The sequence below is a fragment of the Oncorhynchus keta genome, chromosome 34, assembly GCF_023373465.1.
Source record: "Oncorhynchus keta strain PuntledgeMale-10-30-2019 chromosome 34, Oket_V2, whole genome shotgun sequence".
In the NCBI taxonomy this organism is placed as follows: domain Eukaryota; kingdom Metazoa; phylum Chordata; class Actinopteri; order Salmoniformes; family Salmonidae; genus Oncorhynchus; species Oncorhynchus keta.
In genome coordinates, this window is record NC_068454.1 from 8,905,079 (window position 1) to 8,932,578 (window position 27,500).

Here is a 27,500-nt window from a genome sequence, read left to right on the forward strand (position 1 = left end):
AAGTGGCTGCCAAGAACCAAAGCATCATGGGACGTGTCACGCCTAGGGCCGGTCATTGGCATTAGCTCTGTGGTTACACTGAAGTCTTTCAGCCCCACCACTGTCACTGGGCCCCTCAGTCTCTCAGCGACACAGTCCCTTATCATATGACTACATGAACAAGACCCACTTCTCTGTTCTCCATTAGTGTTTGTTTTTCTGTTTCCACATATGTTTGCCCTTTACCTTGACTAGACCATAAGCTCAAATGCTGAACAATAATTGAAGTATCACATCATAGGTGATTAGGCCAGGATAGGGTCATTTGTGAATTCCATGGCAAGCCAAAGATGTTGCTGTTGTTTCTGACCTCATTCAGTTGGGACTGTGACAGTCTGGACTGTAGTTAGTTTACCCTCAAGTAGCCTCATCATGAACTATACTTTTGTCGTGCCACACAAGTAAGAGAACCCTGCATGATTTACAAATTGAGAGGAGAGGAGAGGAAGAGACCGAGAGGGGAAAGATGACGAGATACAGATGGAAGGAGGGAAGAGTTTTGGAGAGAGAAAGAGAGGGAGGGAGGGAGGGAGGGAGGGAGGGAGGGAGGGAGGGAGGGAGGGAGCGAGGGAGGGAGGGAACAAACTCAGAGTGAAAGAGAGCAAGCACTCTGTGGAGTCTGATGGAGTTGGAGGCATTTTGTCTTCTTCCTCCACTGGAAGAGAAAAGGAGAGTTTTGTGGAGGAGGGTGGAACAGGACAGCGAGAAAACGAGAGAGAGAGAGTCTTTCACTCCTCTCCAGAGATGAACCGGGGACGGTCCCTGCGAAGACGTCTGTCCTCCCTCCATGGGGCCTGGCGATGGAGTACGGGCTACCTGTTTAGGAAGGTAGGAATGGAGGGAGGGAGGGCAGGGAGGAGGGAGAGGGGAGGGGTACCTAGACAAGGGAGCGAGGTAGGCTACAAGAATGGCCGTCAATTCATGTTCTCTTCTCTTGTCTCTTCTTCGTTTTTTTGTCTGAGTTTCCTCTTTTTCCTCATGTCCTGTTCAAGGTCTTTTATTGTGCAACCTTTTCTTTCCCTTTTCAGACCTACCAGTCCCCCCTCTCCCTCCCTCCTTCGTTCTCTCTGATGGTTAATTTGTAAGGCCTGCTTGTAAAGCCAGGCTCCCAGATGGTTTTGATCAGGGTTCCACGGAGACCCCCCACACGTTACCCACCCTTTTTATTGCTCAATGCCCACATTTGGTCTCCAGTGTTTTGTTGTATGTTATGGGGAATAAATAATTATAGTCAATCATATTTTATTTAGGAGAGAAATACCACTAAATTCATATCAACTAGTCTCTTTTATTAGTGATCACAATGCCATTGCTCAGAAAGGATAGGCTGCTATAGTCAGCTTCCCAGGCAGCAGGCAATGTTTTGGACTAATTAACACAATTCAACTTCCTCGTCTTACAGTGTAATGTCTCTAATAGTTATTAGTCATCAAGATGTAGGCAGTTACTGTTTGTTTTGTTTTGACATCTGTCCTACCATGGTATGGCACGGGGGTCCCTCTGATGTCTCTCTCTCTCTCTCTCTCTCTCTCTCTCTCTCTCTCTCTCTCTCTCTCTCTCTCTCTCTCTCTCTCTCTCTCTCTCTCTCTCTCTCTCTCTCTCTCTCTCTCTCTCTCTCTCTCTCTCTCTCTCTCTCTCTCTCTCTCCCTCTCTCTATCTTGCTCTCTCTCTCCATCTCTCTCTTTTTCTCTCTCTCTCTATCTCTCTCACTCCGTCACCATCTCTCTCTCTCACTCTCTCTGTCGCCATAGCTCTCTCTATCCAAACCCACTCGGCAGGAACACAGAGTAACCAAGGTGCAGCAGACATATTGATAGGCTCAAACTTACTATTTTAGTTGAACTGTAAGTAATTGTAGGGCCTTTCAATCATGTCCTTCGCTCCGGTGACACTCTCTCTCTCTCGGCATACTGAGAGTGAGAGCAAGAAAGATGTTGAGTGTACACTTTGTGGTGCTACATTCGGCCCAGCCACGTGTTCACGGGGCACTTGTCAAAGTTAAAGGCTTTTGGGAAAAAGAGATAGGAGTTGTCAAACAAAATTGGTTTTGCAGAGTCCTAATGAAGATAGCGAGATAGACAGAGAGACAGAGAGAGAGAGAGAGAGACCGACAGAGGGAGAGACATACATAGAGAGAGATACACACACACACACACAGAGAGAGAGAGAGAGAGAGAGAGAGAGAGAGAGAGAGAGAGAGAGAGAGAGAGAGAGAGAGAGAGAGAGAGAGAGAGAGAGAGACCAGAACATCCAATCAATCAGAATAAACCAAATTACAACACAATCAAAACACAAAACAAAACTACATGACTTATTGGGAAACACAAGCAAAAAGCAAAATGTAGTGCTATCTGGGCCTAAATTGACAGTACACCATGGTAAACTATTTAACCATGGTTACCGATCAAAACCTTAGAAAAACCTTGACAGAGTACAGGCTCAGTGAGCACAGCTTTGTCATTAAGAAGGGTAGACACAGGAAAACCTGGCTCCCTGTAGAGGAAAGGCTGTGCAACCACTGCACGACAGCAGAACCCAAGCTGAATTTCCAGTCAAAATTTCAAAAATATAAGACAATTAGAGAGTGTCATTTCCCAACCCTTATTTGAAACCCTTATTCAAGGTTTCAGAGACCTCTCTGATGAGAATAGGGTACCTGTAAATTGAATTGAATTGAGAGACACACAGAGACAGAGAGAGAGAGAGTTATACATAGAGAGATAGACACACACACACACACATACAGAGAGAGAGACAGAGAGAGACAGAGAGAGAGAGAGAGAGAGAGAGACACACAGAGAGAGACACACAGAGAGAGAGAGAGAGAGAGAGAGAGAGAGAGAGAGAGAGAGAGAGAGAGAGAGAGAGAGAGAGAGAGAGAGAGAGAGAGACATACACACAGAGAGAGAGAGAGAGACAACCAGACACAGAGAGAGAGACATACACAGAGAGAGAAACAGACACAGAGAGAGAAAGAGAGAGACAGACATAGAGAGAGAGAGACAGACACAGAGAGAAAGAGAGAGACAGAGACAGAAAGCGAGAGAGAGAGAGAGAGAGACAGACACAGCAAGAGAGACACACAGAGAAAAAGACAGAGAGAGAGAGAGACAGAGAGACAGACAGAGAGAGAGACAGAGCAAGAGACAGAGCTAGAGACAGAGATAAGACGGGTAGAGACAGAGAGAGACAGAGAGAGACAGAGAGAAGACGGGTAGAGACAGAGAGACAGATAAAGACGGGTAGAGACAGAGAGAAAGAGAGAAGACGGGTAGAGACAGAGAGAAGACGGGTAGTGACAGAGAGACAGAGAGAAGACGGGTAGAGACAGAGAGAAGACGGGTAGAGCTGTAGAGAAAGACAGGTCTAAGATCTGGTGTGGTTATCCAGACTGACGTATTGGATGATGATAATGGATAACAACAGGTCTCCCCTCCTGCGCTCATGTGACATCCCCTCAGAGAAGTGTATAGGCCTCGTTGACCTCTCGTTGACCAGGGAAGCTAAAGAGACATAATTCAAATTGTGAGCTACAATATGTTACCCACTGTACACTCCGAAGAACTCGTACCAAAGGACTGTTCTGGGTGGATACTGAATGTGTGTTGGTAATGTTTATGGGTGGATCCTAAATGTGTGTTGGTAGTGTTTATGGGTGGATCCTGAATGTGTGTTGGTAGTGTTTATGGGTGGATACTGAATGTGTGTTGGTAGTGTTTATGGGTGGATCCTGAATGTGTGTTGGTAATGTTTATGGGTGGATACTGAATGTGTGTCGGTAATGTTTATGGGTGGATACTGAATGTGTGTTGGTAGTGTTTATGGGTGGATCCTGAATGTGTGTTGGTAATGTTTATGGGTGGATCCTGAATGTGTGTCGGTAATGTTTATGGGTGGATCCTGAATGTGTGTCGGTAATGTTTATGGGTGGATACTGAATGTGTGTTGGTAATGTTTATGGGTGGATCCTGAATGTGTGTCGGTAATGTTTATGGGTGGATACTGAATGTGTGTTGGTAGTGTTTATGGGTGGATCCTGAATGTGTGTTGGTAATGTTTATGGGTGAATACTGAATGTGTGTTGGTAATGTTTATGGGTGGATCCTGAATGTGTGTTGGTAGTGTTTATGGGTGGATCCTGAATGTGTGTTGGTAATGTTTATGGGTGGATCCTGAATGTGTGTCGGTAATGTTTATGGGTGGATCCCGAATGTGTGTCGGTAATGTTTATGGGTGGATCCTGAATGTGTGTTGGTAATGTTTATGGGTGGATCCTGAATGTGTGTCGGTAATGTTTATGGGTGGATACTGAATGTGTGTTGGTAATGTTTATGGGTGGATCCTGAATGTGTGTCGGTAATGTTTATGGGTGGATACTGAATGTGTGTTGGTAGTGTTTATGGGTGGATCCTGAATGTGTGTTGGTAATGTTTATGGGTGAATACTGAATGTGTGTTGGTAATGTTTATGGGTGGATCCTGAATGTGTGTTGGTAGTGTTTATGGGTGGATCCTGAATGTGTGTTGGTAATGTTTATGGGTGGATCCTGAATGTGTGTCGGTAATGTTTATGGGTGGATCCTGAATGTGTGTCGGTAATGTTTATGGGTGGATCCTGAATGTGTGTTGGTAATGTTTATGGGTGGATCCTGAATGTGTGTCGGTAATGTTTATGGGTGGATACTGAATGTGTGTTGGTAATGTTTATGGGTGGATCCTGAATGTGTGTCGGTAATGTTTATGGGTGGATCCTGAATGTGTGTTGGTAGTGTGTATGGGTGGATCCTGAATGTGTGTCGGTAGTGTTTATGGGTGGATCCTGTATGTGTGTTGGTAGTGTTTATGGGTGGATCCTGAATATGTGTCGGTAATGTTTATGGGTGGATACTGAATGTGTGTTGGTAATGTTTATGGGTGGATCCTGAATGTGTGTTGGTAGTGTGTATGGGTGGATCCTGAATGTGTGTTGGTAGTGTTTATGGGTGGATCCTGAATGTGTGTTGGTAGTGTGTATGGGTGGATCCTGTATGTGTGTTGGTAGTGTTTATGGGTGGATCCTGAATGTGTGTTGGTAATGTTTATGGGTGGATCCTGTATGTGTGTTGGTAGTGTTTATGGGTGGATCCTGAATGTGTGTTCTGTGTGCTGATTATGATAACCGACCATGGGTATGCCCCAACAACATACTCTCACACCAAGACAATGTGTGAGAAAGAAAACCTTTGGTGATTTATGAGTTAAAGGGCATTTGGGGTGCTTTGGCTTTCTCACTGTCAAACCAGCATAACTGCATGTGGGGGTTTGACATCTACCTACGCAGTCTCGCTATTGAGAATGTTTGCTAAAATGACTCATGTCTTCCTTGTCTGCTTATGTTTCAGGGCTCCACAAAGTCCTCCAAGAGTATGGAGTCTCCACGCATACCATCAAGGTAAGCTCTTTTTACAGCAGGGTGTACAGCAGGGTGTACAGCAGGGTGTACAGCAGGGTGTATAGCAGGGTTTATAGCATGGTGTATAGCAGGGTGTATAGCATGGTGTACAGCAGGGTGTACAGCAGGGTGTATAGCAGGGTGTATAGCAGGGTGTATAGCAGGGTGTATAGCATGGTGTACAGCAGGGTGTACAGCAGGGTGTACAGCAGGGTGTACAGCAGGGTGTATAGCAGGGTGTATAGCAGGGTGTATAGCAGGGTGTATAGCAGGGTGTATAGCATGGTGTACAGCAGGGTGTACAGCAGGGTGTACAGCAGGGTGTACAGCAGGGTGTATAGCAGGGTTTATAGCATGGTGTATAGCAGGGTGTATAGCAGGGTGTATAGCAGGGTGTATAGCAGGGTGTATAGCAGGGTGTACAGCATGGTGTACAGCAGGGTGTACAGCAGGGTGTACCGCAGGGTGTACAGCAGGGTGTATAGCAGGGTGTACAGCAGGGTGTACAGCATGGTGTACAGCAGGGTGTATAGCAGGGTGTATCACAGGGTGTATAGCAGGGTGTATCACAGGGTGTATAGCAGGGTATACAGCAGGGTGTATAGCAGGGTGTACAGCAGGGTGTATAGCAGGGTGTATCACAGGGTGTATAGCAGGGTATACAGCAGGGTGTATAGCATGGTGTACAGCAGGGTGTATAGCATGGTGTATAGCAGGGTGTATAGCAGGGTGTATAGCATGGTGTACAGCAGGGTGTATAGCAGGGTGTATAGCAGGGTGTATAGCATGGTGTATAGCAGGGTGTATAGCAGGGTGTATAGCATGGTGTATAGCATGGTGTATAGCAGGGTGTATAGCAGGGTGTATAGCAGGGTGTATAGCAGGGTGTATAGCAGGGTGTATAGCAGGGTGTATAGCAGGGTGTATAGCAGGGTGTATAGCATGGTGTATAGCAGGGTGTATAGCAGGGTGTATAGCATGGTGTATAGCACGGTGTATAGCAGGGTTTATAGCATGGTGTACAGCAGGGTGTATAGCATGGTGTATAGCAGGGTGTATAGCAGGGTGTATAGCAGGGTGTATAGCAGGGTGTATAGCAGGGTGTATAGCAGGGTGTATAGCAGGGTGTATAGCAGGGTGTATAGCACGGTGTATAGCAGGGTTTATAGCATGGTGTACAGCAGGGTGTATAGCATGGTGTACAGCAGGGTGTATAGCAGGGTGTATAGCAGGGTGTATAGCATGGTGTACAGCAGGGTGTACAGCAGGGTGTATAGCAGGGTGTATAGCAGGGTGTATAGCAGGGTGTATAGCAGGGTGTACAGCAGGGTGTATAGCAGGGTGTATAGCAGGGTGTATAGCATGGTGTACAGCAGGGTGTACAGCAGGGTGTATAGCAGGGTGTATAGCAGGGTATATCACAGGGTGTACAGCAGGGTGTATAGCAGGGTATATCACAGGGTGTACAGCAGGGTGTACAGCAGGGTGTATAGCACGGTGTACAGCAGGGTGTACAGCAGGGTGTATAGCACGGTGTATAGCAGGGTATATCACAGGGTGTACAGCAGGGTGTACAGCAGGGTGTATAGCAGGGTGTACAGCAGGGTGTACAGCAGGGTGTATAGCAAGCAGGGTGTATAGCATGGTGTACAGCAGGGTGTACAGCAGGGTGTACAGCAGGGTGTATAGCAGGGTGTACAGCAGGGTGTACAGCAGGGTGTATAGCAGGGTGTATAGCAGGGTGTATAGCAGGGTGTACAGCATGGTGTATAGCAGGGTGTACAGCATGGTGTACAGCAGGGTGTACAGCAGGGTGTATAGCAGGGTGTACAGCATGGTGTACAGCAGGGTGTACAGCAGGGTGTACAGCAGGGTGTATAGCAGGGTGTATAGCAGGGTGTATAGCAGGGTGTACAGCAGGGTGTACAGCAGGGTTGATTGACTATGGTTCACCATAGCTTTTACATCCTCATTGATTCATCAATTCTTCATCAACACTTCATCTTCTGTTGTGTTGTTTTCTGTTGTGTTCTGTTGTGTTATGGTGTGTTGTGTTCTGTTGTGTTGTTTTCTGTTGTGTTCTGTTGTGTTGTGTTCTGTTGTGTTGTTTTCTGTTGTGTTCTGTTGTGTTGTGTTCTGTTGTGTTGTTTTCTGTTGTGTTCTGTTGTGTTATGGTGTGTTGTGTTGTTTTCTGTTGTGTTGTGTTCTGTTGTGTTCTGTTGTGTTGTTTTCTGTTGTGTTGTGTTCTGTTGTGTTCTGTTGTGTTCTGTTGTGTTGTTTTCTGTTGTGTTCTGTTGTGTTCTGTTGTGTTGTGTTCTGTTGTGTTGTGTTCTGTTGTTTTCTGTTGTGTTGTGTTGTTTTCTGTTGTGTTGTGTTCTGTTTTGTTCTGTTCTGTTGTGTTCTGTTGTGTTGTGTTCTGTTGTTTTCTGTTGTGTTGTGTTCTGTTGTGTTCTGTTGTGTTGTGTTCTGTTGTGTTCTGTTGTGTTGTGTTCTGTTGTGTTGTGTTGTTTTCTGTTGTGTTCTGTTGTGTTCTGTTGTGTTCTGTTGTGTTATGGTGTGTTATGGTGTGTTCTGTTGTGTTGTCTTGTGTTTTGTTCTGTTATGTTCTGTTGTGTTCTGTTGTGTTGTGTTCTGTTGTGTTGTGTTGTTTTCTGTTGTGTTGTGTTCTGTTTTGTTCTGTTGTGTTCTGTTGTGTTGTGTTGTTTTCTGTTGTGTTCTGTTGTTTTCTGTTGTGTTCTGTTGTGTTATGGTGTGTTATGGTGTGTTCTGTTGTGTTGTCTTGTGTTTTGTTCTGTTATGTTCTGTTGTGTTCTGTTGTGTTGTGTTGTGTTGTTTTCTGTTGTGTTGTGTTCTGTTTTGTTCTGTTCTGTTGTGTTCTGTTGTGTTGTGTTGTTTTCTGTTGTGTTCTGTTGTGTTGTGTTCTGTTGTGTTCTGTTGTGTTATGGTGTGTTCTGTTGTGTTCTGTTGTGTTATGGTGTGTTCTGTTGTGTTCTGTTGTTTTCTGTTGTGTTCTGTTGTGTTGTGTTGTTTTCTGTTATGTTCTGTTGTGTTATGGTGTGTTCTGTTGTGTTATGGTGTGTTCTGTTGTGTTGTCTTGTGTTTTGTTCTGTTATGTTCTATTGTGTTATGGTGTGTTGTGTTGTCTTGTGTTGTGTTCTGTTGTCTTGTCTTGTGTTGTGTTCTGTTCTGGTGTGTTATGGTGTGTTGTCTTGTGTTGTGTTGTGTTCTGTTGTGTTCTGTTCTTATGTTTTCTCTCCTCTCCTCATCTCTCATCTCCTCCTCTTTCCTCTCCCCCTTCCTAGCCAACAGCAACAGGGAAACAAAAGTCCTCACACAGGGACTTTAAAATGATCTTTCACCAACATGAAGAAACCTGAAAAGGGGTAGCAATGAAAAGATGAAAGTAGACTCACTCCCTATGGATCTCTCTGTGCAGTTCATTTTATGGCTCACTCCATCCTCGTCCTTCAATCGCTCCTACGCACAATGGGATGGCAGGCCTTGGTCCATGTTTTACTGGCAGCACCTATAGGTTCTTCACATTAACCCCACCAAGGATGGTTGTGTCTACTTTATTAGACCCTATTGGTACAGCTATAGATGTGCAGAGCTTATTTATTTTATTTAGAGTACAATACTCTTTTTTCATGCCAAAAAAAACATTAACTTCATTGGGGGACGCAGTAATGTAATATAGCACTGCTGGGCACTTTTGGGAGATATTTGAGACCGTTTGTTAGCTTTTTAAAGATGCTTTTTTTACACAGCTCCGAATACAATGCATTCCCAGTGTGAGAGGCAAGCGGCAAGCAGCAGTTGAAATTGTCCATTTGTGTCAAGAGAACAACCTCTAGCTAACCAGCAAGCCCTGTAGTTAAACCTGAAATAGCTGTTCAGACATCCAGATAGGCTACTCTTTTCTGTGTCATATTCTTCCTGGCATTACATAAGCTGTCAGTTTGTGCTTTACTTGTGTAGAGATTTATTTAACCTTTATTTAACTAGGCAAGTCCTTTCTGAAAAAAATCTTATTTACAATGACGGCTTGTTCAGGGGCAGAACGACAGATTTTTTTTTCTTGTCAGCTCTGGGATTCGATCTAGCAAACTTTCAACGCTCTAACCACTAGGTAGTGTAGAGATGAGGTGGTGTAGAGAAGAGGTGGTGTAGAGATGAGGTGGTGTAGAGAAGAGGTAGTGTAGAGATGAGGTGGTGTAGAGAAGAGGTAGTGTAGAGATGAGGTGGTGTAGAGCTGATGTGGTGTAGAGATGAGGTGGTGTAGAGAAGAGGTGGTGTAGTGTAGAGAAGAGGTAGTGTAGAGAAGAGGTGGTGTAGTGTAGAGAAGAGGTAGTGTAGAGAAGAGGTAGTGTAGAGCTGATGTGGTGTAGAGATGAGGTGGTGTAGAGAAGAGGTGGTGTAGTGTAGAGAAGAGGTAGTGTAGAGATGAGGTGGTGTAGAGATGAGGTGGCATAGTGTAGAGATGAGGTGGTGTAGAGAAGAGGTGGTGTAGTGTAGAGAAGAGGTAGTGTAGAGATGAGGTGGTGTAGAGCAGAGGTGGTGTAGTGTAGAGATGAGGTGGTGTAGAGATGAGGTGGTGTAGATATGAGGTGGTGTTGCGATGAGGTGGTGTAGAGAAGTGGTGGTGTAGAGATGAGGTGGTGTAGAGAAGTGGTGGTGTAGAGATGAGGTGGTGTAGATATGAGGTGGTGTTGCGATGAGGTGGTGTAGAGATGAGGTGGTGTAGTGATGAGGTGGCGTAGAGAAGTGGTGGTGTAGAGATGAGGTGGTGTAGCGATGAGGTGGTGTAGCGATGAGGTGGTGTAGCGATGAGGTGGTGTAGAGATGAGGTGGTGTAGAGATGAGTTGGTGTAGAGATGAGTTGGTGTAGAGATGAGGTGGTGTAGAGATGAGGTGGTGTAGAGATGAGTTGGTGTAGAGATGAGTTGGTGTAGAGATGAGTTGGTGTAGAGATGAGGTGGTGTAGAGATGAGGTATTATACTACAAGACAAATATACAACAGCAGTGAAGTTTTGAACATTGACACAGCTGTATAGTGTAAGTGTCGAGTGCTTTCCCCCACAAAACCAAGGATACAGTTCGAACCAATCATATGCTCCATCTGGCTCGTCACGTATCCTACACATTACCCACAAAGAAACACACACACCGTAATGGATCATTATCACACATATTCACATATATTCTCCTCATCACATGATAAATGGGACTTGTATCGTGCATTGGTTATCAGTGATAAAGGGGATATGTTTCACCGGCTGTGTTTGTTTAAATGCGTGAAGGTGATCGGTGCAGCTTCGTAATTGAGCGTGGAGAGATATGCGCTGGGCTGATAAAGTGAAAGAAGGCTGTAGTTTTGGCCCGTGGCTCCGTGGCAGCGCTGATGAGAAGCAGATTGGTGCCCAGTGCATGCTGGTGTCTGGAGGCAAAGGGAAAGGTGAAAGTGGGACACCTAGTCAGTTGAACAACTGAATGCATTCAATTGAAATGTGTCTTCCATATTTAATCCAACCCCTCTGAATCAGGAGAACCAAACCTCTGTTGTATCAGTATAACCTCTACAAGAGTAGTAAGGAGAGAGGTAAAAAGAGAGGGAGTGAAGGACTGAAAGATGGTAAGAGTGGATGAGGCCTATACTAAAAGAACAGACTGGATGGGGCATATACTAAGAGAACAGACTGGATGAGGCATATACTAAAAGAACAGGCTGGATGAGGCCTATACTAAAAGAACAGACTGGATGAGGCATATACTAAGAGAACAGATTGGATGAGGCATATACTAAGAGAACAGACTGGATGAGGCATATACTAAGAGAACAGACTGGATGAGGCATATACTAAGAGAACAGACTGGATGAGGCATATACTAAGAGAACAGACTGGATGAGGCATATACTAAGAGAACAGACTGGATGAGGCATATACTAAGAGAACAGACTGGATGAGACATATACTAAGAGAACAGACTGGATGAGGCATATACTAAGAGAACAGACTGGATGAGGCATATACTAAGAGAACAGACTGGATGAGGCATATACTAAGAGAACAGACTGGATGAGGCATATACTAAGAGAACAGACTGGATGAGGCATATACTAAGAGAACAGACAGGATGAGGCATATACTAAGAGAACAGACTGGATGAGGCATATACTAAGAGAACAGACTGGGTGAGGCATATACTAAGAGAACAGACTGGATGAGGCATATACTAAGAGAACAGACTGAGTGAGGCATATACTAAGAGAACAGACTGGATGAGGCATATACTAAGAGAACAGACTGGATGAGGCATATACTAAGAGAACAGACTGGAGGAGGCATATACTAAGAGAACAGACTGGATGAGGCATATACTAAGAGAACAGACTGGAGGAGGCATATACTAAGAGAACAGACTGGAGGAGGCATATACTAAGAGAACAGACTGGATGAGGCATATACTAAGAGAACAGACTGGATGAGGCATATACTAAGATAACAGACTGGAGGAGGCATATACTAAGAGAACAGACTGGAGGAGGCATATACTAAGAGAACAGACTGGATGAGGCATATACTAAGAGAACAGACTGGATGAGGCATATACTAAGAGAACAGACTGGAGGAGGCATATACTAAGAGAACAGACTGGATGAGGCATATACTAAGAGAACAGACTGGATGAGGCATATACTAAGAGAACAGACTGGAGGAGGCATATACTAAGAGAACAGACTGGATGAGGCATATACTAAGAGAACAGACTGGATGAGGCATATACTAAGAGAAGGAGACTGGATGAGGCATATACTAAGAGAACAGACTGGAGGAGGCATATACTAAGAGAACAGACTGGATGAGGCATATATTAAGAGAACAGACTGGATGAGGCAAATACTAAGAGAACAGACTGGAGGAGGCATATACTAAGAAAACAGACTGGATGAGGCATATACTAAGAGAACAGACTGGATGAGGCATATACTAAGAGAACAGACTGGATGAGGCATATACTAAGAGAACATACTGGATGAGGCATATACTAAGAGAACAGACTAGATGAGGCATATACTAAGAGAACAGACTGGAGGAGGCATATACTAAGAGAACAGACTGGAGGAGGCATATACTAAGAGAACAGACTGGAGGAGGCATATACTAAGAGAACAGACTGGAGGAGGCATATACTAAGAGAACAGACTGGAGGAGGCATATACTAAGAGAACAGACTGGATGAGGCATATACTAAGAGAACAGACTGGAGGAGGCATATACTAAGAGAACAGACTGGATGAGGCATATACTAAGAGAACAGACTGGAGGAGGCATATACTAAGAGAACAGACTGGAGGAGGCATATACTAAGAGAACAGACTGGATGAGGCATATACTAAGAGAACAGACTGGATGAGGCATATACTAAGAGAACAGACTGGATGAGGCATATACTAAGAGAACAGACTGGATGAGGCATATACTAAGAGAACAGACTGGATGAGGCATATACTAAGATAACAGACTGGATGAGGCATATACTAAGAGAACAGACTGGAGGAGGCATATACTAAGAGAACAGACTGGATGAGGCATATACTAAGAGAACAGACTGGATGAGGCATATACTAAGAGAACAGACTGGATGAGGCATATATTAAGAGAACAGACTGGATGAGGCATATACTAAGAGAACAGACTGGATGAGGCATATACTAAGAGAACAGATTGGATGAGGCATATACTAAGAGAACAGACTGGATGAGGCATATACTAAGAGAACAGACTGGATGAGGCATATACTAAGAGAACAGACTGGATGAGGCATATACTAAGATAACAGACTGGATGAGGCATATACTAAGAGAACAGACTGGAGGAGGCATATACTAAGAGAAGGAGAGAAAGAAATGAGGGAAGCACGTTGTATTTGTGTTTAGTAGAGAACATTTGGCATATATTGCTTTGTCTAGTCCTTGTGACTAATAACTTTCTCATAGTGCCAGATGTACTGCATGTTTATCACTGTATAACCAGTGTATTGCCCTGTAGAAGACACATGAGCAATATCCTCCAAGTCGGCTCTCCAGAGTTGACACGAGGGAAATATTCCTAGTAGACTCTCTGCCTGAGTCATACGCCCTCCCAGTCTGTTTTAGACTCCTGATTCAGGTCCAGATACACCAGATTGTGAAAAGTCACGTGGTCGTTCTCTCTCTGCTCTGCCCAGAATATGTTAGATCCCTATCAAGTGACCAAAATGTTTTGTTTAGTCTCCTGAGCTGTACACTCACGGAATGCAACATATGTTCATCCATTGAATCCATCTCTCTGCATTCTCTTTTTGTCTGTGTGGATCCAAACGAAATGTGTAGTGTGTGTTTAATGTACTGACTGGTGTGTGTGTGTGTGTGTGTGTGTGTGTGTGTGTGTGTGTGTGTGTGTGTGTGTGTGTGTGTGTGTGTGTGTGTGTGTGTGTGTGTGTGTGTGTGTGTGTGTGTGTGTGTGTGTGTGTGTGTGTGTGTGTGTGTGTGTGTGTGTGTGTGTGTGTGTGTGTGTGTGTGTGTGTGTGTGTGTGTGTGTGTGTGTGTGTGTGTGTGTGTGTGTGTTTAATGTACTGAACAGCAGCTGGAGTCTGGAAGCTACCGTGACCCCACATTGATTTAGTGATATCCTGTCCTCAATAAATGAGATTCAGCTAAGACTGTGGACAGTATTCACTCAGTTGCAGATAGTGGGTTTTATAGATTATGCTTTTGGAAGGCGCTGGATACCATCTCATTACATCTGTCCTACCATGATATGGCATGGGGGTCCCTCTGATGTCTGGCTGTCTGTCTCTCTCGCTCTGTCTCTCTATGTCTCTCTCTGTCTCTCTCTCTCTCCATCTCATTACATCTGTCCTACCATGATATGACACGGGGGTCCCTCTGATGTCTGGCTGTCTCTCTCTCGCTCTCTCTCTCTCTCTCTCTCTCTCTCCATCTCATTACATCTGTCCTACCATGATATGACACGGGGGTCCCTCTGATGTCTGGCTGTCTCTCTCTCTCTCTCTCTCTTTCTCTCTTTCTCTCTCTCTCTCTCTCTCTCTCTCTCTCTCTCTCTCTCTCTCTCTCTCTCTCTCTCGCCATCTCAAATTCAAAATATGTTTTATTGGCATGAAAGAGACTCTGATGTTACCAAAGCAATGCAATAAAGTAAGTAAAAGTAGTCTACTGTCTTTAACTTGTGATTCAACTTGTGATGGAAGATCTCCCCACCGCCCTCACTCTCACAATTTAATTAATTTAATTCACAAAGCTTTATTGCCATGGAAAGTGTCAAAAGTTTTCTCCCTCCCTCCCCCTCCCTCCCTCCCTCCCTCCCTCCCTCCCTCCCTCCCTCCCTCCCTCCCTCCCTCCCTCCCTCCCTCCCTCCCTCCCTCCCTCCCTCCCTCCCTCTCCCTCCCTCAGGAGTGTGAGTCTACTTCATGCCCTGGAAGAGAACTATGAGTTGGACCTGGTCTACATCACTGAGAGGATCATCTCAGTCTCCTTCTCCAGCTCTGCGGATGAGAACAGCTACTCTGCAAACCTCCGCGAGGTGGCTTCCATGCTGCGCTCCAAACACCAAGACAACTACCTGGTGAGGGCCACCCCACTGATCTGATCTGAGCTGATCTAGGATCAGCTCACACTACCAATTCATAGGCTTTCCTTTTAAGGGGGGAAAACAAAAAAGCTGACTGTAGATCTGTATCATCCTGAAGTTGCTCATGTAGACACTGATCTAGGATCAGCTTACCCTCGCCAATGCCCCTGTAGACACTGATCTACGATCAGCTTGCCCTCTGTCATTTTTCTCTCTGTAGAAAAAAATAAAATAAAAAGGAACTCGTTGCTCTTTCAGCTCTTCAACCTCAGCGAGAAACGCTGTGACATGAACCAGCTCAACCCAAAAGTGTTGGACTTTGGCTGGCCCGACCACCACGCGCCTGCCCTGGATAAGATCTGCACTATCTGTAAGGCTATGGACAGTTGGCTGAGTGCAGACAGTCACAATGTAGTAGTGATACACAACAAGGTGAGATACTGTGTGATACTGTACTGTGCTAACTAAAGCCCTCTCAAGCATGTTGAGAAACAATACCGCTGTCCCCTACATACAGTATCAGACCCTTTGTATGGTTTATGCTGTTCAGAGACAGTAGACGGCCGTCCTTTTCCTTTCCCAATAGATATCTTCTGAATGACCAATATGTGAAAGCAATACTTTCTGATTGGTAATCCTTGTTTGATGTTGTCTCTGTAGGGGAACCGAGGGCGAACAGGAGTGGTGGTGGCAGCATACATGCATTACAGCAACATATCAGCCAGGTAAACACATACATCCTCAAACTTAACAGCACAACACACAAGACAGACAGAGAGAGAGGGGGGGAAAGAGGGTAGTGATATAGAGAGGGGAGTGAGAGAGAGAGAGAGAGAGAGAGAGAGAGAGAGAGAGAGAGAGAGAGAGAGAGAGAGAGAGAGAGAGAGAGAGAGAGAGAGAGAGAGAGGAGTGAGAGAGAGAGAGAGGAAAGAGAGAGAGAGAGAGAGAGAGAGAGAGAGAGAGAGAGAGGGGAGTGAGAGAGAGAGATGGGAGTGAAAGAGAGAGAGAGGAGAAAGAGGGGAGTGAGAGAGAGAGAAAGGGGAGTGAGAGACAGATAGGGGAGTGAGAGAGAGAGTGAGAGAGAGATATAAAGAGGAGTCATGTAAACTTTAGAACCATAGAGAAGAGTAGGACAGTCAACAAATAAGCAGATGATGAAGAGTCACACGATCCATGTTATCCACTGATCATCGCATTGCCCCTCCCTACCCAACACGTGAAAACTGTGTACAGTACACAGTGTACCAGTGTTCAGGCTTTTTTTATTATAACAAAGCAGGCCCTAATTAAGTCAATGCAGATAAAGCAAGACAACACTGTGAGTTCACTAAAATGACAGCTTTCTGGGTTTTCCTCTATCTGCTATTGGGTCACTGGATGTATTGGGCCATTGGATGTATAGGGGCCATTGGATGTATTGGGCCTTTGGATGTATAGGGGCCATTGAATGTATAGGGGCCATTGGATGTATAGGGGCCATTGGATGTATAGGGGCCATTGGATGTATAGGGGCCATTGGATGTATTGGGCCTTTGGATGTATAGGGGCCTTTGGATGTATAGGGGCCATTGGATGTATAGGGGCCATTGGATGTATTGGGCCTTTGGATGTATAGGGGCCTTTGGATGTATTGGGTCACTGGATATATTGGGGCCATTGGATGTATTGGGGCCTTTGGATTTATTGGGGCCATTGGATGTATTGGGTCACTGGATGTATAGGGGCCTTTGGATGTATTGGGGCCTTTGGATGTATTGCAGCCATTGGATATATTGGGGCCATTGGATGTATTGGGGCCTTTGGATTTATTGGGGCCATTGGATGTATTGGGGCCTTTGGATGTATTGCAGCCATTGGATGTATTGGGGCCTTTGGATGTATAGGGGCCATTGGATGTATTGGGCCATTGGATGTATTGGGCCATTGGATGTATTGGGCCATTGGATGTATTGGGCCATTGGAATGTATTGGGCCATTGGATGTATTGGGGCCTTTGGATGTATTGCAGCCATTGGATGTATTGGGTAATTGGATGTAATGCGTAATTGAATGTATTGGGGCCATTGGATGTATTGGGGCCATTTGATATATTGTATTGGGCTGTTGGATGTATTGGGGCCATTGGATATATTGGGGCCATTTGATATATTGTATTGGGCCGTTGGATGTATTGGGGCCATTGGATATATTGGGGCCATTGGATGTATATTCGTAATTGAATGTATTGGGGCCGTTGGATATATTGGGGCCATTGGATGTATTGGGCCATTGGATGTATTGGGCCATTGGATGTATTGGGGCCTTTGGATGTATTGCAGCCATTGGATGTAATGCGTAATTACATTTACATTTTACATTTAAGTCATTTAGCAGACGCTCTTATCCAGAGCGACTTACAAATTGGTGCATTCACCTTATGACATCCAGTGGAACAGCCACTTTACAATAGTGCATCTAAATCTTTTAGGGGGGGGGGTGAGAAGGATTATTTATCCTATCCTAGGTATTCCTTAAAGAGGTGGGGTTTAATTGAATGTATTGGGGCCATTTGATATATTGAGGCCATTGGATGTATTGAGGCCATTGGATGTATTGGGCCATTGGATGGATTGGGCCATTGGATGTATTGGGCCATTGGATGTATTGGGCCATTGGATGTATTGGGCCATTGGATGTATTGGGCCATTGGATGGATTGAGGCCATTGGATGTATTGGGCCATTGGATGTATTGAGGCCATTGGATGTATTGGGCCATTGGATGGATTGAGGCCATTGGATGTATTGGGCCATTGGATGTATAGGGGCCATTGGATGTATAGGGGCCATTGGATGTATTGGGCCATTGGATGTATTGGGCCATTGGATGTATTGGGCCATTGGATGTATTGGGCCATTGGATGTATTGGGCCATTGGATGGATTGAGGCCATTGGATGTATTGGGTCATTGGATGTATTGGGCCATTGGATGTATTGGGCCATTGGATGTATTGGGGCCATTGGATATATTGGCCCATTGGATGTATTGGGCCATTGGAAGTTTTGGGGGTCACAGTCTCTTGACACTAGCATCACTTTTTTATCAGTTAAAATAGAGTCCTTTGAAGAGGTCTATAGAAATGAGTGAGCGCTACGCCCACATAAAATAATACTTTTAGTATACTGTAGTCTAAATACTGTAGTATTTCTATATTCATATACATATATTTATATTTTGCGGACTCAGGAAGCCTGACAGTTAAGAGCGCTGGGCCAGTAGCCGAAAGGTTGCTGGTTCGAATCACTGAGCCGACTAGGTGAAAGATCTGTTAATGTGCCCTTGAGTAGGGCATTTAACCCGAATTGCTCCTGTAAGTCGCTCTGGATAAGAGCATCTGCTAAATGACCAAACATTTATAAATGTATACTATAGTATTCACTGTAGTGTTTTGGCGGACATGACTGTAGTATACTATAGTATTCACTGTAGTGTTTTGGCGGACATGACTGTAGTATACTGTAATATTAACTGTAGTGTTTTGGCAGACATGACTGTAGTATAGTGTAGTATTCACTGTGGTGTTGTGCAGCCATGACTATTGTACACTGAACAAAAATAGAATCGCAACAATTTAAAAGATTTTACTCAGTTACAGTCCATATAAGGAAATCAGTCAATAGAAAACATTAATTAGGCCCGAATCTATGGATTTCATAGATACAATACAGATATGCATCTATTGGTCACAGATACCTTTGAAAAAAGGTAGGGGTGTGGATCAGAAAACCTGTCTGTATCTGGTGTGAGGCACAGCCTCATGCAGCATGACAGATATCCTTAACAGAGAGTTGATCAGGCTGTTGATTGTGGCCTTGGGAACGTTGTCCCACTCCTATTCAATGGCTGTACGGAGTTGCTAGATATTGGCGGGAACTGGAACACCCTATCGTACATGTTGATCCAGAGCAACCCAAACATGCTCAATGGGTAACATGTCTGGTGAGTATGTAGGCCATGGAAGAACTGTGACATTTTCAGCTTCCAGGAATTGTGTACAGATCCTTGCAACATGGGGCCGTGTATTATCACGCTGAAACATTATTATTATTACTATTTTATTTCACCTTTATTTAACCAGGTAGGCCAGTTGAGAACAAGTTCGTGCTATGGGTGGGTGCTGCTATGGTGACCAGTGAGATATACCTGCTGGAGTGCGTGCTATGGGTGGGTGCTGCTATGGTGACCAGTGAGCTGAGATAAGGCAGGGCTTTACCAAGAAAATACTCATAGATGACCTGGAGCCAGTGGGTTTGGCGACAAATATGAAACGAGGGCCATCCAACGAGAGCATACAGGTCTCAGTGGTGGGAAGTACAGTATATGGGGCTTTGGTGACAAAATGGATGGCACTGTGATAGACTGCATCCAATTTGCTGAGTAGAGTGTTGGAGGCTATTTTGTAAATGACATCGAGGATTAATAGGATAGTCAGTTTTACGAGGGTATGTTTGGCAGCATGAGTGAAGGATGCTTTGTTGCGAAATAGGAAGCCGATTCTAGATTTAATTTTGGATTGCAGATGCTTAATGTGAGTATGGAAGGAGAGTTTACAGTCTAACCAGACACCAAGGTATGTGTAGTTGTCCACATATTTATATTAAGTCAGAATTGTCCAGAGTAGACGGGTGGGCAGGTGCGGGCAGTGATCAGTTGAAGAGCATGCATTTAGTTTTACTTGCATTTAAGAGCAGTTGTAGGCCACAGAAGGAGAGTTGTATGTCATTGAAGCTCGTCTGGAGGTTTTTTAACACATTGTCCAAAGAAGGGCCAGAAGTATACATAATGGTGTCGTCTGCATAGAGGTGGATCAGAGAATCACCAGCAGCAAGAGCGACATCATTGATGTACACAGAGAAAAGAGTTGGCCGGAGAATTGAACCCTGTGGCACCCCCATAGAGACTGCCAGAGGTCCGGACAACAGGCCATCCAATTTGACAGACTGAACTCTTTCTGAGAAGTAGTTGGTGAACCAAGCGAGGCAATCATTTGAGAAACCAAGGCTATAGAGTCTGTCGATGAGAATGCGGTGATTGACAGAGTCGAAAGCCTTAGTCAGGTCGATGAATACAGGTGCACAGTACTGTCTTTTATCGATGGCGGTTATGATATCATTTAGGACCTTGAGTGTGGCTGAGGTGCACCGATGACCATCTTGGAAGCCAGATTGCAGAGCGGAGAAGGTACGGTGAGATTCGATATGGTCGGTGATCTGTTTGTTAACTTGGCTTTCGAAGACCTTAGAAGGGCAGGGTAGAATAGATATAGGTCTGGAACAGTTTTGGTCCAGAGTGTCTCCCCCTTTAAAGAGGGGGGTGACCTCGGCAGTTTTCCAACCTTTGGGGATCTCGGACGATACAAAACAGAGGTTGAACAGGCTAGTAAATAGGGGCAACAATTGCGACAATTGCGGCAGATCATTTTAGAAAGAGAGGGTCCAGATTGTCTTGCCCAGCTGATTTATAGGGGTCCAGCTATCTGGATTTGGGTGAAGGAGAAGTGGGGGAGGCTTGTGCGAGTTGCTGTGGGGGGTGCAGGGCTGTTGACCTGTGTAGCGGTAGCTAGGAGGAAAGCATGGCCGGCCGTAGAAAAATGCTCCTTGAAATTCTCGATTATCGAAGATTTATCGGTGGTGACAGTGTTTCCTAGCCTAGGAGGAAACTCTTATAACATGAGGTGATGGCGGCAGATGAATGGCATCTATGGCCTCAGGATCTCATCACGGTATGACGCTGTATTCAAATTAACATAGATAAAATACAATTGTGTTCATTGTCCGTAGTTAATGTCTGCCCATACCATCACCCCACCGCCACCGTGGGGCACTCTGTTCACAATGTTGACATCAGCAAACCGCTCGCCCACATGACGCCCGCCATCTACCTGGTACAGTTGAAGCCCGGATTCATCTGTGAAGAGCACACTTCTCCAGCATGCCAGTGGCCATCAAAGGTGATCATTTGTCCACTGAAGTCAGTTACGGTGACAAACTGCTGTCAGGTTAAGACCCTGGTGAGGATGACGAGCACACAGATGAGCTTACCTGAGATGGTTTCAGACAGTTTGTGCAGAAATTCTTCAGTTGTGCAAACCCACGGTTTCATCAGCTGTCTGGGTGACTGGTCTCAGATGATCCCACAGGTGAAGAAGTCGGGTGTGGAAATCCTGGGCTGCCGTGGTTACACTTGGTCCGCAGTTTTGAAGCTGGTTGAATGTACTGGCAAATTCTCTAAAACGATGGTAGAGAAATGAATGTTAACTTATCTGGAAACAGCTCTGGTGGACATTCCTGCAGTCAGCATGCCAGTTGCATGCTCCTTCAAAACGTGAGACATCTGTGGCATTGTGTTGTGACAAAACTGCACATTTTAGAGTGGTCTTTTATTGTTCCCAGCAGAATGTGCACCTGTGTAATGATCATGCTGTTTAATCAGCTTCTTGATATAACACATATATCACCTCATGTCAGGTGGATGCATTATCTTGACGAAGGAGAAATACTCACTAACAGGGATGTAAACAAATGTTTGCACAAAATTTGAGAGAACTACAAACACACAGAATTTGAGAGATTTCTGGGTTATTTTATTTCGGCTCATGAAACATGGGACCAACACAGATAAATAACACATTTACACCAAATTACTTCTTAGATCAGTTACTTCCACTAGATACCTTTCTGAAATGCAACAGTGTTTTCACAGAGATTCAGCTGATCAAGTTCACAAGATGTCCAAAAACGGTGACAAACGATGCTGTACTTGTTTTCCAACCTGTGTTTCTTATGCTCTGGTTGAGGTGTTCCCCTCATTAAACAGTAGGCATAGTCTGGTAGTTGTGCCATGTTAGCTAACCCTTGTCGACAACTGTTGCTACAATATACTACAGTCATGTCCACGAAACACTACAGTGAATACTACAATATACTACAGTCATGTCCACGAAACACTACAGTGAATACTACAATATACTACAGTCATGTCCACGAAACTCTACAGTGAATACTATAGTTTACTTCAGCCATGTCCGCAGAAACACTACAGTGAATACTACAATATACTACAGTCATGTCCACGAAACACTACAGTGAATACTACAATATACTACAGTCATGTCTGCAAAAACACTACAGTGAATACTACAATATACTACAGTCATGTCCACGAAACACTACAGTGAATACTACAATATACTACAGTCATGTCCACGAAACACTACAGTGAATACTACAATATACTACAGTCATGTCCACGAAACTCTACAGTGAATACTACAATATACTACAGTCATGTCCATGAAACACTACAGTGAATACTACAATATACTACAGTCACGTCCACGAAACACTACGGTGAATACTACAATATACTACAGTCATGTCCACGAAACACTACAGTGAATACTACAATATACTACAGTCATGTCCACGAAACACTACAGTGAATACTACAATATACTACAGTCACGTCCACGAAACACTACAGTGAATACTACAATATACTACAGTCATGTCTGCAAAAACACTACAGTGAATACTACAATATACTACAGTCATGTCCACGAAACTCTACAGTGAATACTACAATATACTACAGTCATGTCCACGAAACACTACAGTGAATACTACAATATACTACAGTCATGTCTGCAAAAACTCTACAGTGAATACTACAATATACTACAGTCATGTCCACGAAACTCTACAGTGAATACTATAGTTTACTTCAGCCATGTCCGCAGAAACACTACAGTAAATACTATATTATACTACAGTCATGTCTGCAAAAACACTATAGTGAATGCTATACAGTCATAACTGCAAAAACACTACTGTAAAACGTGTGTGGGTATGAGTTCTGACAAGATGTTTGTCTCTATGTGTTTAGTGCCGACCAGGCCCTGGACAGGTTCGCCATGAAGAGGTTCTATGAAGACAAAGTACTTCCTGTGGGTCAGCCGTCTCAGAAGAGGTCAGTTTCCCTTAACTTCCTGTCTGACCTCTCTACTTCCTGTAGCGGAAGCAGAGGCCTCCTTTTGCGTCCTAATTGCGTCCTTTTGCGTCCTAATTTATAGAGTTAAGGCAATGTCTTATTCATCCGTAGACTGAACATCATAAGTGACTATGCATGATGTAAGCTTCTGTTGTTGTCTTTGCAATGGTTATAAGTAGAGACAGTATGTCCAGGTTACAATGATGGCATGCTAATACCTCTGGTAATTTTTTTTATCTCAATCCTTTTCTTCCTTGCCTTCTCCTGTCTACCCTGTGTGCTCTCTCTCTCTCTCTCTCTCTCTCTCTCTCTCTCTCTCTCTCTCTCTCTCTCTCTCTCTCTGTCTCTGTCTCTCTCTCTCTCTCTCTCTCTCTCTCTCTCTCTCTGTCTCTCTCTCTCTGTCTCTCTCTCTCTCTCTCTGTCTCTCTCTCTCTCTCTATCTCTCTCTCTCTCTCTCTCTCTCTCTCTCTCTCTCTCTCTCTCTCTCTCTCTCTCTCTCTCTCTCTCTCTCTCTCTCTCTCTCTCTCTCTCTCTCTCTCTCTCTCTCTCTCCTGCCTCTCTCTCTCTCCTGCCTCTCTCTCTCTCCTGCCTCTCTCTCTCTCCTGCTCTCTCTCTCTCTCTCTCGGTGCATGCTGGGTGTTTTTGAAGTTTGAGTGTTTGGTGTGGAAAGCTCTATCCTAACTAACTTTCTTGATTCTATTCTTTTCTTTACATGTTATTTTCTATGGTGGAGGGTTAATGCAATATTTGTTTTTAGCGGTATCCAAAGTTTCTTTTTCAAAGTTAGGGTGGAAGAGGACAGAGTAACATTCCGGGGGGTTGCAAGTATAGTGTGCGCAATGGCTTCTCAGCCTAGTGCGCAAGAGACGCTGTCGATTCAGCATGGTTTCAGGTGTGTTCCTGAGAACGGAGTTAAGGTGGAGGAGGTTCTGCTCAAGGTCGGTGAACAGGTAGGAGCTGAGTTTATACATTCTGCTTCTAGAATGAACAAGGCGGTGGTTGTGTTCATGAAAAGAGCTAATTTGGTCGGTAGGCTAATTGCTAGCGGAATATTTGTAAGGGATGTGTTGGTGTCAATTTCACCTCTCTCTACCCCTTCAACAAGAGTTGTAGTGGCAAATTTGCCTCCGTTTATTACGGATGATCAAATTAGGAAAGAGCTGAGTCGTTTTGGTAAGTTTGCTAGCGGTTTCCGTGTACTGTCAGCAGGTTTTCAGGCAGATGCCGTTAAGCACGTTGTTTCATTCAGGAGGCAAGTGTTTATGTTTCTGAACAATAATGAGCAACAGCTAAATGTGCATTTTAAAGTGAGGCATGGGGAAGGGCTCTATGCAGGTTTTGCCAGCACAGATAGTCTACGGTGTTTTGAATGTGGGGATTTGGGGCACAAGAGCTTTGCGTGCCCACATAAAGGCCATAGACAAGGGGAGGGTACGAGCGCAAGGGGGAAATCGAGGTGAAAATGCAGGGGGTAAGGAGATGCAGACAGCAGAGGCTGGGCCTAGTCAGTCTAGAGATGGTGGTGTAGATGAGGCTGGGTCTAGTCAGGCTAGAGATGGTGGGGTAGCTGAGGCTGGGTCTAGTCAGGCTAGAGATGGTGGGGTAGCTGAGGCTGGGCCTAGACATGCTATGGAGGGTGGTATAGCTGAGGCTGGCCCTAGTCATGCTATGGAGGGTGTTGTAGCTGAGGCTGGCCCTAGTCATGCTATGGAGGGTGGTATAGCTGAGGCTGGCCCTAGTCATGCTATGGAGGGTGTTGTAGCTGAGGCTGGCCCTAGTCATGCTATGGAGGGTGTTGTAGCTGAGGCTGGCCCTAGTCATGCTATGGAGGGTGGTGCAGATGATACTGCGTCTAGTCAGGTTATTCTAGTGGATGAGGAGAGTATAGTGGGGAAGTGTAAGAGATTAGGGAGGAGGAGGAGGGTGTCAAGAGGAAAAAGAAAAAGGGTGTGGACAAAGGCACCATGGAAATGTTGCCTGTTGCTGTGGGTGAGGCCCTAACCAGAGAGAAAGGGCAGGTGGTCAGGGTGGGAGATAGAGAAGAGGAGGAAAGTGAGTCTGAGGAAGAGGATGAGGAGGTATTTTTTCAGACTCCTCTTCAATTGGCCCGGAGCTGACAGCCAGTCAACCAGAGGGGTCTAAGTACACGTTGAGAGAACTGACAAGGTTCCTGAATGAGACTAAGGGGAAAAAAGTTAATCTTGAGGCTTTTTTTTCCTGATCCTAGAAAGTTTGTAAGATCAGTACAACATGCTATGAGAAATGAGGGGCATGGTGTCCTCTCACCCAAGAAACGGTTTAGGTTGAGGAAGTGGGTCACAACAGTGCGTAAAGGTTTACCTTCAGACACTGTTTAAATGTTTAATTTCTTACTGACACTGGGGCTTTTTGAGCTTTGCTATTGGTCTATTTCTCTGCTGGCTTTTCTCCCACTTCTTATGGAGACTCTTCGGGTAGGCTCGCTCAATATAAATGGCGCCAGAGATGCGGGAAAGAGGAGTGTGTTGAGTGAATATGTAAAACATAAACAAGTACAGGTGTTGTTTCTGCAGGAGACGCATAGTGATGTGGTGAATGAAGTTGATTGGGGGCTCTGGTGGAAAGGGGCAAGTGTGTTGAGCCATGGGACAAATCTTAGTGCAGGGGTGGCAGTCCTTTTTGCACCGGGTCTGGCTGTAAAATTTGCTCCTCAAAGGAGGTGTGTAGGGGTAGGTTGCTTGTTGTTAAAGCAGAAATTAACAACATGTGTTTTGTCTTTATAAATGTGTATGCGCCTAACACAGGGAGAGAAAGAGGGGTTCTATTTGGGAGTCTTAGACAGGAACTCTCACAAGTAGCGCCTGAGGAGACGCTGGTGATCGGAGGTGACTGGAACTGTACAATGGATTTTACAAAAGACAGAAATGGGGAAGAGCCTCATTCAGTGTCAGTGGGAGTGTTAAGGGACATCTTTAATCAGTTTGACCTAGTGGATGTTTGGAGAACTAAACATCCAAACACAAGACAGTATACGTGGGTGAAGGTTTTTGGGGCTAGGGTGAGTGCAGCTCGACTTGATCGTTTTTACATGTCCAGGAATCAGAGCAATAGGCTTCTGAGTGCTACCATTCTCCCAGTGGGGTTTTCGGATCACCACATAACCATGGCTCGGCTGTCTATTTCACCAGGCCCCGGCAGGCATCTTATTGGAAGTTCAATGTAAAGCTCTTACAAGATGCCACTTTTTGCTCAGGTTTCCAGACTTTTGGGAAAGATGGGGGCAGCGAAGAGAGGAGTATGAGTCTCTGAGTCAGTGGTGGGATGTGGGGAAAGTGCAAATTCGGCTTTTCTGTCAACAGTACACAGCTCTCTCATCCTCAGAGGCAAGGAGAGTGTTGGGGGAACTAGAGCGGTGTATTAGTGAGATGGAGGTAGAGATGGTGGGGCAAGGCAATGTAGGCCTCCAGGCTAACTTAGCCGAATTACGTAGGGACCTGGGCAGTTTTTTCCAGGTTAAAGCAAAGGGAGCACTTGTAAGAGCTAGGTTCTCCATGCTCAAGGAGATGGATGCTCCCAGCTCCTTCTTCTTTGGTTTGGAAAGACAGAGCAGTGAAGCCAAGGGTATGCATTGTCTACGGCTGTCTGATGGGCGGGTGACCTCTGTGGTGGGGGAGATGCGGGAGCGGACTGTGGAGTTTTATACTGAATTGTATAGGGCAGAAATGTGTGATCCTATGTGTGCTCAGGTCTTGTTCGCAGGACTCCCTAAGCTCTCTCGGGCACAGAGGGATGAAATGGACATTCCTCTGTTGTCACATGAACTGGCAGAGGCAGTAACTCAGATGTCCCCCGGTCGTGCACCCGGGGTTGATGGACTTCCAGTGGAATTTTACAAAAATTCTGGGGAACAATTGGACAGGATTTCTTTTGCGTGTTGCGAGAATGCATAGGGGTAGGAGAGTTGCCGATGAGCTGCCGTCGGGCGGCTCTGACTCTCCTGCCCAAAAAGGGGACTTGTGTGAACTTAAGAACTGGAGGCCTGTGGCATTACTCTGTGCGGACTACAAGATCTTTGCCAAGGTCCTCTCTAACAGACTGAAGTCCCATCTGGACTCTATAATACACAAGGACCAGACATATTGTGTACCGGGACGCTCAATCACGGACAACTTGTTCTTGATTAGGGACATGTTGGACTTGTCGAGAGGTTCTAATGTGAACTTTAGACTGGTCTCTTTAGATCAAGAGAAGGCTTTTGATAGAGTGGATCATGAGTATCTGTTTAATGTGATGTCTGTGTTTGGGTTTGGGAAGAGTTTTGTGACCTGTGTGAAGCTGTTGTATGCTGGGGCGTCATGTATGGTTAAGGTGGGGGGGGGGGCTCAGTAGGC

General features: G+C 45.0%; 1 protein-coding gene across 4 annotated transcripts in view; it reads left to right on the top strand.

The window, feature by feature from the left end:
- The window catches only part of LOC118375369 (tensin-1-like), a 280,910-nt gene that overhangs the window by 170,870 nt on the left and 82,540 nt on the right, over nucleotides 1–27,500 (top strand). For 3 of the 4 annotated variants that reach the window (XM_052493038.1, XM_052493035.1, XM_052493037.1), the window contains 5 exons: nucleotides 5,420–5,469; nucleotides 14,925–15,096; nucleotides 15,361–15,534; nucleotides 15,763–15,827; nucleotides 23,026–23,109. In XM_052493038.1, coding sequence (XP_052348998.1) covers nucleotides 5,444–5,469; nucleotides 14,925–15,096; nucleotides 15,361–15,534; nucleotides 15,763–15,827; nucleotides 23,026–23,109 — 521 coding nt within the window. In that variant the 5' untranslated portion in view covers nucleotides 5,420–5,443. Of the gene's footprint in view, nucleotides 1–652; nucleotides 868–5,419; nucleotides 5,470–14,924; nucleotides 15,097–15,360; nucleotides 15,535–15,762; nucleotides 15,828–23,025; nucleotides 23,110–27,500 lie in introns of those variants that run through there. The other variant, XM_052493036.1, reaches the window with a different exon arrangement.